The sequence below is a fragment of the Dama dama genome, chromosome 31, assembly GCF_033118175.1.
Source record: "Dama dama isolate Ldn47 chromosome 31, ASM3311817v1, whole genome shotgun sequence".
Lineage (NCBI taxonomy): Eukaryota > Metazoa > Chordata > Mammalia > Artiodactyla > Cervidae > Dama > Dama dama.
Genome location: NC_083711.1, coordinates 13,349,312 through 13,367,067, shown reverse-complemented (window position 1 = coordinate 13,367,067; position 17,756 = coordinate 13,349,312). Strand labels below are relative to the sequence as shown.

Below are 17,756 nucleotides of genomic sequence, written 5' to 3'. Positions count from 1 at the left end.
GTATATTTAATCATCCAAAGCGAATGATTCTTCAGGGACTATTTGAAAATAGATAGTCTGAAAATATTTTCAGAACAAAAGTGATGGTCTATCAAAATTTACTTTTTCCAAGAAACTATATATTTGTATAATTGTATCACTTTACTGTAATAGAGAAGTTAACACATTGTAAATCAATTATATTTTGATAAATTTTTTAAAAAGAACTCCAATAAAACGAACTTTAGGTCAATACACAAGATTTTTTTTTTCTAAAAAAATTACTTTTTTCTATCATATTTTAGTTTCGATTAAATTTAGTGTTATTTAAAGAATCATTATGGCTGATTCATGTCAATGTATGGCAAAAACCACTACAACATATTAAATAAATTAATTAATTAAAAAAAAGAATCATTAATTAGAACTTCAAAATATCTCAAGACCACAATATTGTTGAGAACTCGAGTCATTTAAATTTCTCTGAAACTACTTTAATTTGTTTAAAACAATAGAGTATCAGTTTAAAATGAAATAAAAATATTTTTAATATTAAAAAAATAATTAAGCCTCCATTTCAGTAATTCCTTGGTTAGGATTCAGGGACACCCGGGTCCTCGAAGACACCATTCAGGTCCCTGGAACATCACGCCTCCAATTATTCCAGCTGTTAGCAACACCTAGGCAATCCCAAGAGAATGTGGATCGATGCCATTTTTTCCCCCGAAAGATAAATATTAAAAAAGAAAAAAAGCGCATCTCAACACCAGAAGAAGAGTTGGAGGCTGCCCGCCTGAAGGACGAGCCCAGAGAGACAGCAGGGAGCCAGAAGACCAGACACCAGCGCCCCCTGCCGGGCAGCCCCAATACGCCTTTGCCCCTAGGAGGGAGCGTGCTTCCGGGGCGCATGCGTGAAGTCATCGCAGGGGCCTCCCCGCTGCTCAGGCGGAGGTCAGGTGACCGGGGAGCCTGTGAGCGAGGCGCGTGAATTCTGGCCAGGTGCACGTGGAAGCATCTCGGGACCCTGGTGTCCGTGGGTAGCCAGTCACATGCTTTACGCCGCTGAGCCGGAATCTTCCCTCCCCGGGTTCTGCTCCTCCAAGGAGCGGATGTCTGCCTTTGACATTTCGTAGAGATGGCAGAGGCAGAGGACTTGAAGGCGAACATCCCTCCTACGACGCGGTGGGGTCAGATTGCCAGATGTTGCTAAAGGGGAAGGCTCCTGGTGCCCCTTGGCAGAATTTTTGTGGACTTGGATCTTCCCTGGTGGCTCAGGCGGTAAAGCGTTTACCTGTAATGCCGGTAGAGCTGGGTTCAATCCCTGGGTCGAGAAGATCCCCTGAAGAAGGGGAATAACTCCAGTATTCTTGTCTGGAAAATCCCATGGACCGAGGAGCCTGAAGGGCTGCAGTCCATGGGGTCGCAAAGAGTGGGACACGACTGAGCGACTTCACTTTCTTTTTCAAGTTTGTACTAAGTAGTTGTAATTATTGTTTCGGGGGGCAGGGAACTTTTCAAGTAATGTACCTGTCCTTCAGTTCAGTTGCTCAGTCGTGTCCAACTCTTTGTGACCCCATGGACTGCAGCACGCCAGGCCTCCCTGTCCATCACCAACTCCTGGAGTTTACTCAAACTCATGTCCATTGAGTTGGTGATGCCATCCAACTATCTCATGCTCTATCGTTCCCTCTCCTCCTGCCTTCAATCTGTCCCAGCATCAGGGTCTTTTTCAAAGAGTCGGTTCTTCGCATAAGGTGGCCAAAGTATTGGAGTTTCAGCTTCAGCATCAGTCCTTCCATTGAATATTGAGGACTGATTTCCTTAAAAGGACTGGTTGGATCTCCTTGCAGTCCAAGGGACTCTCAAGAGTCTTCTCCAACACCACAGTTCAAAAGCCTCAATTCTTCAACGCTCAGCTTTCTTTATAGTCCAACTCTCCGTACATGACTACTGGAAAAACCATAGCCTTGACTAGATGGACCGTTGTTGGCAAAGTGGTCTCTGCTTTTTAATATGCTTTCTAGGTTGGTCATAACTTTCCTTCCAAGGAGAAAGCGTCTTTTAATTTCATGGCTGCAGTCACGATCAGCAGTGATTTTGGAGCTCCCCAAAATAAATTCTGACAGTGTTTCGACTGTTTCCCCATCTATTTGCCATGAAGTGATGAGACTGGATGCCATGATCTTAGTTTTCTGAATGTTGAGTTTTAAGCCAACATTTTCACTCTCCTCTTTCACTTGCATCAAGAGGCTCTTTAGTTCTTCTCCACTTTCTGCCATGAGGGTGGTGTCATCTGCATATCTGAGGTTATTGATATTTCTCCCAGCAATCTTGAGTCCAGCTTGTGCTTCATCCAGCCCAGCGTTTCTCATGATGTACTCTGCATAGAAGTTAAATAAGCAACGTGACAGTATACAGCCTTGACGTACTCCTTTTCCTAATTGGAACCAGTCTGTTGTTCCATGTCCAGTTCTAACTGTTGCTTCCTGACCTGCATACAGATTTCTCAAGAGGCAGGTCAGGTGGTCTGGTATTCCCATCTCTTGAAGAATTTTCCACAGTTTTGGTGATTCACACAGTCAAAGGCTTTGGCATAGTCAATAAAGCAGAAATAGATGTTTTTCTGGAACTCTCTTGCTTTTTTGATGATGCAGTGGATGTTGGCAATTTGATCTTTGGTTCCTCTGCTTTTTCTAAAACCAGCTTAAACATCTGGAAATTCACTGTTCCCCTATTCCTGAAGGCTGGCTTGGAGAATTTTGAGCATTACTTTACTAGCATGTGAGATGAGTGCAATTGTGCAGTAGTTTGAGCATTCTTTGGCATTGCATCAATTCTTCTTATGTTCTATTAACTCTTGGCTGCCTGGTAGCTTTAATGGAATTTCACGAATGATATATTGTTGGGTTTCCCTGATATACAACTTTCTTTAAAAAAAAAAATCTGTGCTTGTTACTCTTATATAGGTGCCAAAAGTAATCATCAGTTCTGCTAGATAGCAGATAAGTTTTGTTTGTTTGTTTGTTTTTTTAACTCTGTCAAATTAATGTGCAGGGGGTAGGGCTGGCTTTGATTTTGTTAATCCAAACTTAATTTGGTTTTATGAGGTTTAGAATTTTTGATTTTGTTTTGATTGACTTGAGAAAACTATTGTTTGTACCGGAATTACTTTTACAAATAAAAATGGTTATGTAGCCAATGTTTCCTGCTAACACTCATGCTTTCTATAGATTCAATCAATTATGTTAAACATAACTTGATTTGAGACTAAGACTTTCTTTTAAAGATTTATCATTTCTTTATAGATTATTTCAGTTCAAGATATTTTTCAGAATAATACATTGACAAACTGTCATCATGGGATAGACATCATGCAATCATACTGAATAATTTTACATTTAAGGATGTTTATGTATGTAGTACATTGGTTTGGTTGGTTAGTCACCAAGTCGTGTCTGACTCTTTTGTGACCCTATGGGCTGTATGTAACCTGCCAGGCTCCTCTGTCCGTGAGACTTCCCGGGCAAGAACACTGGAGTGGGTTGCCATCTCCTTCTCCAGGGGATTCTCCCAACCCAGGGATCACACCTCTGTCTCAGCATTAGCAGGCAAGATCTTTACCACTGAGCCACCAGGGAAGCCCATAATCGTTGGTAAAAGCCTAAAAAAATCTATATTGCCTATTACATTTTAGTTTCTTACAGCTTGTATGGTGTCTTTTACATTATATAATATAGGCAGACTATCTAACTTGTTTTCTTTATTGATGACTAATACTTTGATTCATTTTCAGAGAAAATTTCTTAATTATGAGGTTGAAAACTCTGTACTTCTCTTGGTCACTGTGTTAATAGTTCAATGTCTAAATTTGACAGCTGTCTGGGAAGAAAGCTTGTAAAGCTACATTATTATAGTCTATGTTTTTATATTACACTTGAGATCAATGTACTTATACATACAATGTGTTTTTCATTAAAATAGTGTACAGAGAGTAAAGAAGTTTTAGTAGTTTATCCCTGCTGAAAGTAACATGGCATCACCTGGTCCCCTTGTTGGACTGTTGTTGCCATGTTGGTATCATGCTTGGTAGGGTACTGCATACCAGTCTGGAAGTGGCTGGGGAAGTCAGAAAGTAAGGTACAGCTGGTCCGTCTGGCTGTGTGGTGGCCGCGGAGGAAGGACTGGCATTTCCAGGGCAGCTGACAGGGCACCCGGGAGGTGGGCATCAGGGAGGTGGGCAGCAGGGAGGGAACCTGAGAAGGCACCTAAGACTCGCATCCATGAATACCATTTGGATTCTTCCGTGTGTGTGTGTGTGTGTATCTAAGATGTATCCACCTTTCCTTGTAGTTCTACTTTATCCCTTTTGTTTTCTCCCTAGCATTGGATAATATGTAGCATAATGTACTTATTCTCTTAGTGACGGCCACATAAGTTGTCTCCAACTGTTTTACTAAGATAAACAATGCATGTGCCCCCCACCTCCACCCATTCCTCCATCCGAGTCTCACTCCTCAAGGAATACCCAACACACAGGATCAACCTGAGTAATAGTTAGTAAATATTTAATCATCACTTTTGAAACTGGTTTATGCAGGATCTCAAAAACCAGGTTGTGTGTTTATTTGAGTGGGTCAATTTGCTGAAAGTAAATTTACAGAAAGCCACTTGCAGAATGAAAAAAAATTGTCAAAATCCAATTTGCCAAAAACAAATGCTCTAAATTACCAATTCCATGCACGCTTGAGACCTATTAAAAAATCTTCAAAGCCTTCTGTGAGGTAAGCCAAGAAGCAGGGGCAGAGTGTGAGTGTACAAAAATACAGATGAACTGCAAACTCTGTTTCAGAAAAATCTCACCTGTCTTTGTACCAAATGGCCAGGGTACCTGCAAAACTAATGCTCTGAAAAAAATCTAATTGGCAAATTCACTTCCAGCTGCTAGTAACAGGCACAGAAATACAAATAAAACTGGTTTTATTTCCTAATAAGCTATCTAGAGATAGGCAGGGGCTAGTGTTGGATCAGCAGTTCAACTGCTTGAGGACTGGCATCTCTGTGGCTCTCTTGACCCCTCCTTCCTTCGTGGCTGAAAGGACTATTGCAGCTCCAGTGATCATTTTGGTGTTTGTGACAGAAGAGATGGAAGAGGTGCCCTAGTTGCATCTATCACTTTAATCAGGGAAGCAAAAGTTTTTCCAGAGATTCCATGGTCAAAGCTGTGTCCCCCAGCCACCCTAGCTGCAAGAGAGTCTGTGACAGTGAGCCTTTAGCCTTTCGAGGTTCTTTAGTGGACACAGATACAGGGGGAAGGGATTGTGGATGGGTGGCAAGATGGACCACCCACGTTATAATATAATTAATTTCTCTTTCAAAACAGGTAGCTTGTAAGTCAAGAAATGTCTACCAATAATTTTAAGATTATAAATTAAAACTCAGTTCTAATCATGACATTTTTAACAGATGCATTTCTGCTACATTGCTTTTCCTCTTTTTCCTCCCTGACATTCTAGAGTGGGACTAAAGTCAAATTAATCTTTCAAGCAAAAGAGAGGAAAAAGTCAAAAGACCAACAGTGGCAAAACGCTTTCAGCCACTCCCCTGCTCACTGTCCTTCCACACCAAACAACATCTGGAACACATTCCCACATCCGTTGGCATTCAAAAACTGATACAGCTGACCAAAGTCCATGTGGTTTCCTCTGGCTCCATTAACACTGAATACTTTTTCTTCAAAAACTGAAAATTTTCTTTGTCTCTCCACGTCCTCACTTGTACCATCAAAAGGAATGTCTTCTCGATGGCGAATTAAAATTCTCTTCCAGTTTAATTTTCTGAGCCTGAAAAGAAATGTTCAGAGTAGAAATTTTGAAGATGTGTATTCTAAAGCCCTGAAAGTAGAAGCTATAAAATAGATTTATCAATGCCTTTTCCTAGAAGTAAAGAAATATCCTTTTATCTCACATGGATTTTATTTTAATCAAATATGATTCCAGGAATACATGATCACTCATGTCTGTTTTGCAATGCTATGAACTGTAAGCCCACCAGGATCCTCTGTCCAAGGGCTTTTCCAGGCAAGAATACTGGAGTGGGTTGCCATTTCCTCCATATCCCATCCGCAAACTCATTTACTGCCATTATCACTGCCTGGTATCAGCATTTTACAAATGCAGAAATTCCTGAATCTTGACCTCTCGAAGGGGCTTGTCATTTAGGGTATCAATAGAGAAATAAGATTCCCTGGTGGCTCAGACGGTAAAGAATTTGCTGCAATGCAGGAGACCTGGATTCAGTTCCTGGGTCAGGAAGATCCCTGGGAGAAGGGAATGGCAACCCACTCTAGTATTCTTGCCTGGAGAATTCCATGGACGCAGGAGCCTGGCAGGCTACAGTCCATGGGGTCGCTAAGAAGTTGGACACGACTGAGCAACTGACACTTTTCATTTCTCACTTTCATAGAAATAAGATTAGAAATCTCCTTGTTCCATAGGGTACACACAACTTACGGCATCACTAAGATGAGAGAAGAATCAGATCCATAGAAATGGAGGGGACAGTAGACAGTGTTGTGGGCAGGGGCGGGACTTAACATCTATCTACAGAACAGCTTCTCTGCGCTGAGTGTCAGGTGAGGGGAGTACGCTGACCAAATGTGAGTGCTGTTTTAGACTAAATCCTGATATGACTTCAGGGACACACAGATTTCCACATCTCTAGTATCATGTGATACATGACACAGTGACAGACTTTTTTTTCTTGGGCTCCAAAATCACTGCAGATGGTGACTGCAGCCATGAAATTAAGAGACGTTTGCTCCTTGGACAAATAGCTATGACAAACCTAGACAGCATATTAAAAAGCAGAGACATTACTTTGCCAACAAAGGTCTGTCAAAGCTATGGTTTTCCCAGGAGTCATGTATGGATGTGAGAGACTATAAAGAGAGCTGAGCACCAAAGAATTGCTGCTTTTGAACTGTGGTGTTCGAGAAGACTCTTGAGAGTCCCTTGGACTGCTAGGAGATCCAACCGGTCCATCCGAAAGGAAATCAATTGTGAATATTCATTGGAAGGACTGATGCTGAAGCTGAAGCTCCAATACTTTGGCCACCTGATGTAAAGCACTGACTCATTGGAAAGGACCCTGATGCTGGGAGAGATTGGGGGCAGGAGGAGACGGGGACGACAGAGGATGAGATGGCTGGCTGACTCATCACCGACATGAGTTTGAGCAAGCTCCGGGAGTTGGTGATGGACAGGGAAGCCTGGCATGCTGCAGTCCATGGGGTCGCAAAGAGTCAGTCACGACTGAGGGACTGAACTGAACTGAGTATCATGTTGCGGACGTAATAATTGACAAGGCAGACAGAAGTTGTGAAAGCCTTGGACTTCTCTGGTGGTTCAGTGGATAAGAATCCACCTGCCAGTGCAGGGTTCGATCACTGGTCCAGCGAGATTCTATGTACTGTGAAGCCATTAAGCCCATGAGCCACAACTCCTGAAGCCTGCATCCTTTAGGGCCTGCAAACCACAGCTCCTGAAGCCTGCACGGCTCAGAGCCCGCGAGCCACAACTCCTGAAGCCTGCACGGCTCAGGGCCCGCGGGCCACAGCTCCTGAAGCCTGCACGGCTTAGGGCCCGCGAGCCACAGCTCCTGAAGCCTGCACGGCTTAGGGCCCGCGAGCCACAGCTCCTGAAGCCTGCACGGCTTAGGGCCCGCGAGCCACAGCTCCTGAAGCCTGCACGGCTTAGGGCCCACGAGCTGCAACCCCTGAAGCCCACTAGCCTGGTGCGCTAGAGGCAGCAAGTCACAACTACTGAGCCCATGTGTCTAGAGCTTGTGCTCTGCGACAAGAGAAGCCACAATGAGAAGCTCACAGAGCACAACTAGAGAGAAGTGCCCACTCGCTGTAAGAGGAGAGAAAGCCTGCACATAGCAACGAAGACCCAGCGCAACCACAAAAAAAAAAGGGGTTGTGATGGCCAACCTTGACCAGAATTCTTCACAGGCGCTCTGTGGGCCTTCCACACAAACAACACCAGGTTTCCCAGGCATGCTAAACCCAGAGAGGGAAAGCTCCTTTGCCCACTCGAGAATATTCTTTCTTTTGTATTTGTTGTAGATGTGATGGCTGTAGATCCAGAGCCTTGTGAGAACGTGGTCGCCCGGCTGGACTGTACTTCCCGGAGCAGGGGACGGGGTGACATCTTTGCTGATGTAGCCAGAAGCATGTTCTCGAACCCACTCTGTGGCATTCAGTATACAGACATCTCCGAGACAGTTCTTTTGTAGGTATGCGGTCAGATCCGTGTTCAGCTGAGCCTGCTCGGATCTACTTAATAATTCGGACCTGATGGAAAAGATATGGGATTAAATATTAAATGAATTTTCTCAGAACAAACTTGAGAACTGCTTTTGTTCTCAGATTAGTTTTGACCTCTAAAGTTGGCCAGGGTCTGTAACATACCTGACAGTAATTTCAGGCAGAACTGCAGGGTATTTAAAAGGAAGAATACAGGCCAGAGAAAACATCACCTGATTTAAAAAAAGAGAGAGAAAGAAAAACTGCCCTAAGTGCTGTTTTAAGTTGAGACATATTTCAATGCTTCCAGAAGTAAAACTGAATTACCATTGCTTCCTCAGATACGTCCAGGTTCATACTGATTGTAAAGTAAACTTTTGAAGATCGTCCTTCCATGGTCCTCTTTTCAATGCACTCTTTCAGTTCTGCTAAAGCCAGCTGGTCGTTCACGATGAGCTCGTTCTCACCGGGGAACATACTGGCCAGCAGGTCTAACTCAGAGAGTTGGGCCTCTGCCTGTTCAATCTCAGTCATTTCGGGGTACCTGTAAGTTTCTAAGAAGGTAAGGATAAGAGAGACATTTAAAAATACAATCCTGGGAGAACTCAACATGGGTACATATTGAATATGGGTACTTACTGAAAATTTGATTTCTTAATAAAATATGACATTTAATCAGAATACCTTCTGTGTTACTTTCAGATGTAATATACTAAGGATCCAAAGGGGTTTCCCTGGTGGCTCGGTTGGTAAAGAATCTGCCTGCAATGTGGGACACCCAGGTTTGATCCTTGGGTCAGGAAGATCCCCTGGAGAAAGGAATAGCAATCTACCCCAGAATTCTTGCCTGGGAAATCCCATAGATGGAGGAGCCTGGCGGGCTACAGTCCATGAGGTGGCAAAGAGTTGGACACGATTCAGCAACTAAACCACCACCACGGATCCAAACTACAGGACAACCCAATGACAGTAATAAAACTCTAAAAAAACCAGGCATCAAATTCCTTTGTATGCAGATAGTTGATGTGGCATCTCGAGATACCACAATGAGCAATTACATGGAAGTAAACTAACTATGTAGTCCAAAAGGCATATCAATGATATAATCAGGAGCGAGGCTCTGATTGGTTACCTTGGAAACTCAGAATGAAAAGAATAAGGAAGAAAGTTAGATGTGTGGCCACTTTTTTCTCCTAATATTCATTAGTTTTTAAAAAAGAGAAGAATGTGAAAAACAGAAAATAAAGGCTAATTATCCCATAGCTCAAGTAACTCATGTCAACAACAGCAAAAAAGCACAAGATTGTAAAATGCAAATGATGGACAAAGGTTAAAAAGTGAAGACACAGTTTGCTACTGGTGATTGCTTCCCCTAGCTAAGTCCCCCATCCAAGGCAGAGATTTTGGTGTTTCAGAAACATTTTAGGCATTACACATATACATATACGGAAAACACATGGAGATATAATGTGTAAATAAATGTAGACAATGAAATATATAATTAAAATATATTCTCAAGGGGTCATATTTATAAACCTTTTGTGCTTACTGCCTAACTCTCTCCCCACCAAATGTATTTTGGACATCTATTCACTGTCAGCACATAGATCGATCTATCTTATTCTTTCTGGTGGTTGACTATCATAGTGAATCAGATAGATATGTCATAATTCATTGCATTCCTTATTTACTGATGGGCACCTGGGTTTTTTCCACATTTTTGCTATTACGAACACTTCTATAATGGAACTTTATATATACGCATACACATACATAAAGACACACAGTTTGGTGAGCTGTGAATAATATATATACAAGAATAAGTTTGCAGAGGTGGCTGATTGGTATAGCATTAAAAAGTTTGGATACTGTCAAGTTGCCTCCAGAAAGCTGCTACATGGAAGTTTAAAATTTTCACACAGTCCCCTGCTTGAAAAAAATTCTTGGCACAGAGTCTTTATATGTTGTTCTGTGAGCCATTCATTAGTTTTTATTTTTAAGGAGGCAGACTCACCAGCCTTTTCTTTTACAGCTTCTGGACTTTGAATCTTTGTTGGAAGATTCTTCCCCACTCCAAGGTCATAAAGATTACAAGATGCTAATCAAAATTGGATTTTAAAACATTTCTTAGAATTTGATAACTTGATTTTCATTTGCAAGAAAGTGCGGGGCCATCTAATAAAACATGGAGGCTGAGCACATGTGTTAATTTCTCTCTCTTTTCCCTCCATTAGAGTACAGGAATAGATTGTTAAATATGAAGGGACAGGAAATGACAGATAAAAGCTGTCAACAAAATACAGGAAGGTGGAGAGGGGTCAATGAGTCACAGCTAACTCAGATTTCAGCTTTCTTCCCTTTATTAACTGCTTGGTCAGGTGGGGAAGGGAACTGCAGCGCTGCAGAAGGGCTCAGAACTGTCAACACCAGCTACTTTGGAAAGCTGCTGTGTGTGTGCCGTAGAAAACACGAATTTGTTGAAACTCTAGAGTCTAGACTTTAGACTCTCTTTCAGGGTTTCTTAATATTGGCACTACATATCTGATGGCGGAATCACAAGTTATAAGACTGTTGTTCTAAATGTATGTAGAAGAAAAATTTAAGATTATTATATCATTGAATTAAAAGTGACATAAGGTTTCTGTATTTTACTGACACCGGTAAAATATGACATCAGCAGACTATAATGGGTTGCTGCTTCTTCAGTGTCAAGTCTGGGATATTTGAGGCAAAAAAAAATCCCCAAAGGAGTGATCATCATGTCCTTCCTTGGATCCCGAGGTCCTTCAATGATCTGTCACCCTCTCTCCACCTGTCAGAATATTTTTGTGTTTTATATATATATATATATATTCTTTTGGGGAAGAATAGGAAAAATATCCTGAAAAGTGGAAGTCCCTCTAACACAATGTTTTTATCAAGTTGGCATTAAAAAAAAAAGGTGGGGAAACTTGTTATAAGGAAAGCTGATCTAAAAATTCCAATCTTATGAAGCTGATCTAAAGAAAAACCAGCACATAAAAATGTGTTTCTAACGATGGTCACTATCAATAATAAGAAAAAATTCAGAAATGGCTTAACTGTTCAGCAACAGAACAGTAGTTAAGTAAATACATAGGCATACCTTGGAGATACTGCAGGTTTAATTCTAGACCACCACAATAAAGTAAGTATCACATTAATGTGAGTGACACAAATATTTTGATTTCTCAGTGCATATAAAAGTTATGTTTATACTACACTATAATCTGTTAAGTATGCAATATAATTATGTAAAAAAAATACATACTTTAATGATAATCTTTTTGTAATAATGACATCAAAGATCACTGGTCACAGATCACTATAACAAATGTAATAATAATGAAAAGTTTGAAATATTGTGAGAATTACCAAAATGTGACAGACACAAAGTGAGCAAATGCTGTTGGAAAAATACCAAGAGATGTGCTCAAGAGTTGCAACAAACCTTCAATTTGTAAAAAACAAAAAACACAGTATCTTCAAAATGCAATAAAATGAGATATGCCTGTACATCCTGTACACCCAAACAGTAGAATATTATGAAATAACTTAAAAAATGGATATTGACATTGATGTTCATGATGTATGGTTACCTAAAATAGTAGATTGTAAAAATAAATACATGAAAATAGTAGATTGTAGAACAATATAAATAATCTTAATCAATAAATACTACTACTATTCCTTCTTATACCATCACATGTACATGAAAAAAAAATCACAAAGAGAATTCACAAAACTATTAATAGTTGGCTAATGTGGGTTGGCAGAAGGATTTTCACCTTTTAATTTCTATGTTTCTATATTGCATGAAGTTCATGATTAGCATGTAGTACTCTAAATTCACTAGAAAGGAATAAGAGTTATGCTTCTGAATGGAAAACTGAATCCCACTGATGCAAAGGAAACATGGCTTACCTTCTCAACGAGAATTCACTCTGGGGAATCAAAACACCATTATTTCAGTTGGTGGTGTCTTCATGGACTTCCTTTTCATCTTTGGTAAAGGTTGACTGGGCAGCTATTATCTGTAGAGCTTCATCCTTCATTCTCTCCTGGAACTATTTAGTTTGAAGATCAGGACTTATTTTTTTTTTTTTTTTTTTTTTTTTTCTGTGTCCCGGGAAGATCAGGACTTATATCTAATAAAATATAGAACAGTGAAGGTAAAAAGGCCAAGTGTTAAGTGACCAGTATTATCACAAGGATTAAAATGAGGGCATGATCAATATAATGGGTCTTCAAAGAAAGATTTGAGGAAGGTGGCAGGATTTGAGTTGAGCCTTAAAGGAAGGGTAAGACTTCGACAAGGGAGGAGAAGGCATAATGTGGCGAGGGAAGAAAGGTGTGCAGGGCAAGAAAGCCCACAAAAAACAGCATGGACCTGAAGCTGTCCCTTCTTCACAAGTCCATCTGCCCAGCTGTAATTCAGGGACTCATCGTTTGCAATATTTCTCCTTATGGTACTTACTGTTTGTCCTCTAAACCCATTCTTGGTCCTTCTTTACCCTTCCCTGGAATCTGGACAGCGGACCTCCACAGCCTATAGCACCTAAGTCTTCTGCATTTCTTATGGTTGGCCAGTGCTCTGGCTGGAAGTGGGAGGATGGGAGGAGAAAGAGGCCAGGGTATTTCTTAATTATTCTTTCCCTGCTTCGGTGGGATCCTGACAATCACCTCTGACCAAGCTCCTGCAGGCAGCCCTTCACTTCTTTAGCTCCAGTACAACTTTCAGCCTACAGAAAGTCATGGTTCCTTTAAATCTGGCCACACCTTGGGACTCCCTTGTGGTCTAGTGGTTAAGACTCTGTGTTTCCACTGCAGGGGGTGTGCATTTGATCCCTGGTCAGGGAACTAAGATCCCCTCATACCATGTGGTATGGCCAAAAGATAAATACATACGTGTGTGTGTGGGCTTAGTCGCTCAGTCATGTCTGACTCTTTGTGACCCCATGGACTGTGGTCCACCAGGCTCCTCTGTCCATGGAATTTTCCATGCAAGAATAGTGGAGTGGGTTGCCATTCTCTTCTCCAGGGGATGTATGTATACACACACATATATCTTTGGCATATATACATATATATCTTCAGAAATATTTAAAACTCCTGGATTATTAGAATTCCTTATCTTTTCCAGTCCTGTTGGAGTTGGGGAACTAGGAAACAACTCGTCAGACGGTTATGAGAGGAGGTGAGTTTACTTTGGTTTTTATCATAGTGGTTTAAGTATACTCTGTTGCCAGACTGCCAAGCTGCAACTCCCAGCTCTGCCACTTACCAACTGTGTGACCGGAGGCAGGTGGCTTAATTTTCTGTGCCTCACTCTTCCTATCTCCAGAATGGGAATGACAGGGCTGCTGTAAGTTATTAAATGAGGATGTGTGGGAAGTGCTTAAAATGATGCCTGGCAACAGAGTAAATGCCATAAAGAGCTTGCTATTTTTATATTCAATCAACAAATATTTCTTGCGCACCTATTGTATGTCAAGCACTAAGACTGCAATGATGGACTAAAGTAACCAAAAAAAAAAAAATCTGTGCTGTCAGAGATTTAACCGAGTGGGAGCAGACTATGATAACAGAACACACACACACACACACACAACGCCATGCCCTCTTCCTGGGGATCTTCCCGACCCAGGGATTGAACACACGTCTCCAGCCGCTCCTCCCCCGCCCCCCACATATATGTCCAGGGAATAACTGTTATGAAGAAGATAAGGTGCAAGTTGCTGGGGGTGGTTCAATTATACACAAGCTGGTCAGGGACAGCCTTTTTGCTAAGGTGACTGGGGGGGAATGAGACTTGAAGGCACTGAAAAAGAAAGCCACGTGTTGAAATGGGCAAAAAGTCTTCCAGGCAAAAGGAACAGCATGTCCACAGTCCAGGAAGCAGGATGATGGTATACCAGGTGGCTGCAGCAGAGTGAGCCAGGGGCAGGGTTTTAGGACAAAAGGTTGGAGACGAAATCAGGGGCAGTCATGTTGGAACTCACAGGGAATGACCAGGATTTAGGATTTTTAAAAATATATATTTATTATTTATTCAGCTGTGCCAGTTCTTAGTTGCAGCCCTGGGGATCTTGCCGCATCCGACCACCAAGGAAGTCCCAGGATCTGGGGTTTTATCCTGACTGATATGGAAGGCCACTGTAGGAGTCTGACTTATTAAAAGGCTCACACTCACTGCTGGGAAGAAGGATGGAAGCAGAGTTAGCAGGTAGGCACTACAATGATAGAAGGAGAGATGATGGTGGCTTGGATTAGGGTATGGTAGTGGAGGTGGTGAGCAACTGTTCATGTTTTAGACATGTATTAAGAGTAGACCCAACAGGATCATTGATGAATTACATGTGATATGTAAGAATAACTGCGAGGCTTCGAGAAAACTGGAAGAACGGACCTGCCATTTACTTGGATGGGGAAGATGGTGGAAATCTGAAGCTTGGTCTTAGACAGACTAGGTAATGAAATGCCTATCAAGCCACCCAGTAAGTAGAGACGTTCAGCAGGCAGCTAGATGAACAACTACGGCGTTTATAAGAGATCTGGCTGAAGATGTAATTTAGGGAGTATTGAGCATTTCTCCAAAAGCGCGTTTGTTTAGTCAGTCGGGGAGTGAGTTAATTCGGGAACAGGCCTCATTGAGTTTGGAGGTCTGGGTCTCAGGTCTGGTGGACAGCTACCGGAGTGATGTCACAAATAAGTGATTTGTCCAGTTATTTTCGCAGACGAGGTTTCAGTCCCAGAAACACCTTGAACAGGATTTTCTGACTCAAGGTTTTAGTGAATATCACCGTAAGAACGCAGAATGACACGAGCTTCCTTTCTTTTTCCCTTGCAGTTTTTTTTCTTTTTATTGACTATTATATTTTTTAAAGGACTTGACTGTTCAAGTCCTAACTTACTCAGAAAGTTTCCCCTGGCCCCTACCCTAACGCAAACCATGTTCAGGACGTGTGTGCTGGGTGTGTGTTTCGGTGGGGGGGCGGGGGGCGCGGTGGAGAAGAGACGAGGGTGGGCGGGGCCAGGAAACGCGACGCTAGTTCTAACCAATGAGCTGTGAGAAGTTAGTGGGGAGGCGGGGCCACCAGGTCGCCGAGTTACCGAGCGGTGGACGGGGCCGCCGCAGAGTAGGAACTCCCAGTCCGCAGGCGCCACCGGTGGACAGAAGACTCACCTCGAGCCATGGGCCCACTCAGTGCTGTAATCCCGCGTTTCCTGGCTGCACAAACGGCTCGATTCGTATTCGGAGACACCCTCAAGGATCCCAGGGCCAGCAAACCGGAAGCCGACAAACAGCCTTGGTCCGGCCGCCTGAGGAGAGTGAGACCCCGCCCTCCCGGACGGACGCGTGCGCGTTCTCAAGCCCGCGCGCCCCGGAAGTCGGAGCTGAGAAAACCGAGATCCCTGGGCCCGGCTGCGTTTCTGTCAGCCGGATAGTTTTTGTTCTTCCCTATTCGCGTTTCCCAGCTGCTGGCACTGTCAGTGAGAAGCAGGGCCGGCAAGTTACCTGGGTCAGGATATCGTCCATTGAAGTAACGCTCCTCAAATCCGAACTTGGGGCGGAGTCCTTCGGGGATCTTGGTATAACGCAGATGAGATTCGGAAGGTAGCCTTGGAGTCCCACGTTTTGCATTCCTAAGATCTTCCCAGGTAGTAGCGGTCCTGCTGGCCCCTGAACGACGCTGAGTAGGCAGTAGGGACCGGTGAGCGTGGATAGTGGCCGTGGCGATCCTATTAAGAACCCTGTGCCAACACAGGAATTTATCTGCGCTAATGAAGGACAGTTTTAAGCTGACTCCCCAACACGAGAGTAATTAAAAGATATTTTTCTTAACCAACTAAATATACTCAATGTACCTTTTCCTCTATTGTACATATTCATTATAGAAATCTCATAAGATTTATCGCCTAGATATTGGCTCTTCCCTGATAGCTCAAATGGCAAAGAATTTGCCTGCAATGCGGGAGACTTGAGTTTGATCCCTGGGTTGGGAAGATCCCCTGGAGGAGGGCTTGGCAACCAGCTTCAGTATTCTTGCCTGGAGAATCCACACAGACAGAGATGCTTGGCGGGCTACAGTCCATAAGGTCGCAGAGTCGGAGACGACTGAGCGACCAAGACCAGTACAGCACAAGCTGGTATTGATATTAGGTACTATCATTGCTAATTTTTTTTTTCTTTTTACAAAAATAAGATGTGTTTAAAGGTCTTCATAGCTGCATCTTCTACATGGTGTTTTGTGAGCATTTTTCAGTGTCATTAAATAATCTTTCTCCAACTTTTATGGAACATTTCAAGCATTACAGCAAAGTTGAGAGAATTTCACAGTGACGCAATTCACAAAGAAAGGAAAAGGAGGAAGTTGATTTTGCTCCCCAAAGGAGTTTTGGAATGTCTGAAGACATTTTGAGTTGTCACAACTGGAAGGGTGTGTGCTTTGGGCATCTAATGGGTAGAATCCAGGGATACTGCTCAATTTACCAGGGTGCACCAGGGTATCCCCCCTACAAAAAATGTGCTGGTCTAAGATGCCGGCAGTGCTAAGGTTAAGAAACTGACCTCAACAATGCCTAACTAGCTTTGTCATAGATCTAATTCATCCATCCCATCTCTTTTAATGCATTTCAAAGTAAACTGCAGACATTAGTCTACTTCTAAGTACTTAAGCATGCATAACATTAGGATTTCAATTATGTAGGTTTTTTTTTAAGTAAAAAGGAAATGTAAATGTATATTTGCTGAGTTTTGACAAATTCATACACCTTGGTAACTCAAATCCTATTAAAATGTAGAACATTACAGCACCCCAGAAAATTCTTTCAGGTTCCTTCCCAGTCAGTCCTCAACCAACCCAACAGGCAACTATTAGTCTTTTTTTTTTTTCTCTCCACACCATAATTAGTTTTGCCTGTTCTAGAACTTAATAGAGATGGAATTATCCAGTAGGTACTTTTGTGTAAGGCTTCTTTGTGTGTATCCATGTTCTTGTGTGTATCAGTAATTTCTTTTTATTCCTTAGTTGTATCCACTCAGTGACTATACCTCAGTTCTTCCATTCCTCTTTCGATGGAGACATGGGCCGTTTGCAGTTTTTTGGCTATTATGAGTAAGGCTGCTGTGAATAGTCAAGTACCAGCATTTCTCATGACTGAATTTCTTCAGTAAGTATCATGTTCCAAACACTTCTAGGTTCTAGAGATATAGCCACGAGATATAGAACAAGACAAAAGATGCCCCCATCTCAGAGAGCTTAGGTATGCTTGTTTCTGGGGGCAGGGGAGAAGGAAATGGCACCCCACTCCAGTATTCTTGCCTGGAAACCCCACAGACAGAGGAGGCTGGCGGGCTACAGTCCATGGGGTGGCAAAGAATCAATCAAGACTGAGTAATACACATAAGGTCGGAGGTGGGGCAGGGGGTAAATACATTAGCAACTATGAA

At 42.4% G+C, this 17,756-nt stretch overlaps 2 protein-coding genes across 3 annotated transcripts; one reads left to right on the top strand and one right to left on the bottom strand.

Annotated features, from left to right (window-relative positions):
* Positions 1-5,136: 5,136 nt before the first annotated feature.
* Positions 5,137-15,626, bottom strand: RWDD2B (RWD domain containing 2B). 2 transcript variants are annotated; one of them, XM_061134119.1, is made up of 6 exons: positions 15,489-15,626; positions 12,227-12,450; positions 8,612-8,838; positions 8,450-8,517; positions 7,970-8,332; positions 5,137-5,819 (listed from the first exon to the last, which is right to left on the bottom strand). In XM_061134119.1, exons 3-6 carry the CDS (start codon positions 8,816-8,818, stop codon positions 5,585-5,587), a joined length of 873 nt encoding a protein of 290 aa, XP_060990102.1. In that variant the 5' UTR covers positions 8,819-8,838; positions 12,227-12,450; positions 15,489-15,626; the 3' UTR covers positions 5,137-5,584. The 2 variants fall into 2 exon arrangements, with proteins under 2 accessions (XP_060990102.1, XP_060990101.1); XM_061134118.1 differs by having other exon boundaries at positions 12,227-12,369.
* On the top strand, positions 12,487-17,471 carry LOC133050022 (uncharacterized). The gene is made up of 2 exons (XM_061134120.1): positions 12,487-15,920; positions 17,335-17,471. Exons 1-2 carry the CDS (start codon positions 15,364-15,366, stop codon positions 17,423-17,425), a joined length of 648 nt encoding a protein of 215 aa, XP_060990103.1. The 5' UTR covers positions 12,487-15,363; the 3' UTR covers positions 17,426-17,471.
* The last annotated feature ends 285 nt before the right edge of the window (positions 17,472-17,756 follow it).

Bases quoted from the DNA above. Each gene is read 5' to 3' on its own strand.
- RWDD2B (XM_061134119.1), bottom strand. From the start codon at position 8,818: ATGACTGAGATTGAACAGGCAGAGGCCCAACTCTCTGAGTTAGACCTG. The intron at 8,518-8,611 runs GTAATTCAGTTT...TTTTTAAATCAG, and splicing joins ACGTATCTGAGGAAGCAATG to GTGATGTTTTCTCTGGCCTG. The intron at 5,820-7,969 runs GTTGGCCATCAC...ATTTCTTTTCAG, and splicing joins TGTGAAGAATTCTGGTCAAG to GCTCAGAAAATTAAACTGGA.
- LOC133050022 (XM_061134120.1), top strand. From the start codon at position 15,364: ATGAGCTGTGAGAAGTTAGTGGGGAGGCGGGGCCACCAGGTCGCCGAG. The intron at 15,921-17,334 runs GTAGCCTTGGAG...TTTATTCCTTAG, and splicing joins ACGCAGATGAGATTCGGAAG to TTGTATCCACTCAGTGACTA.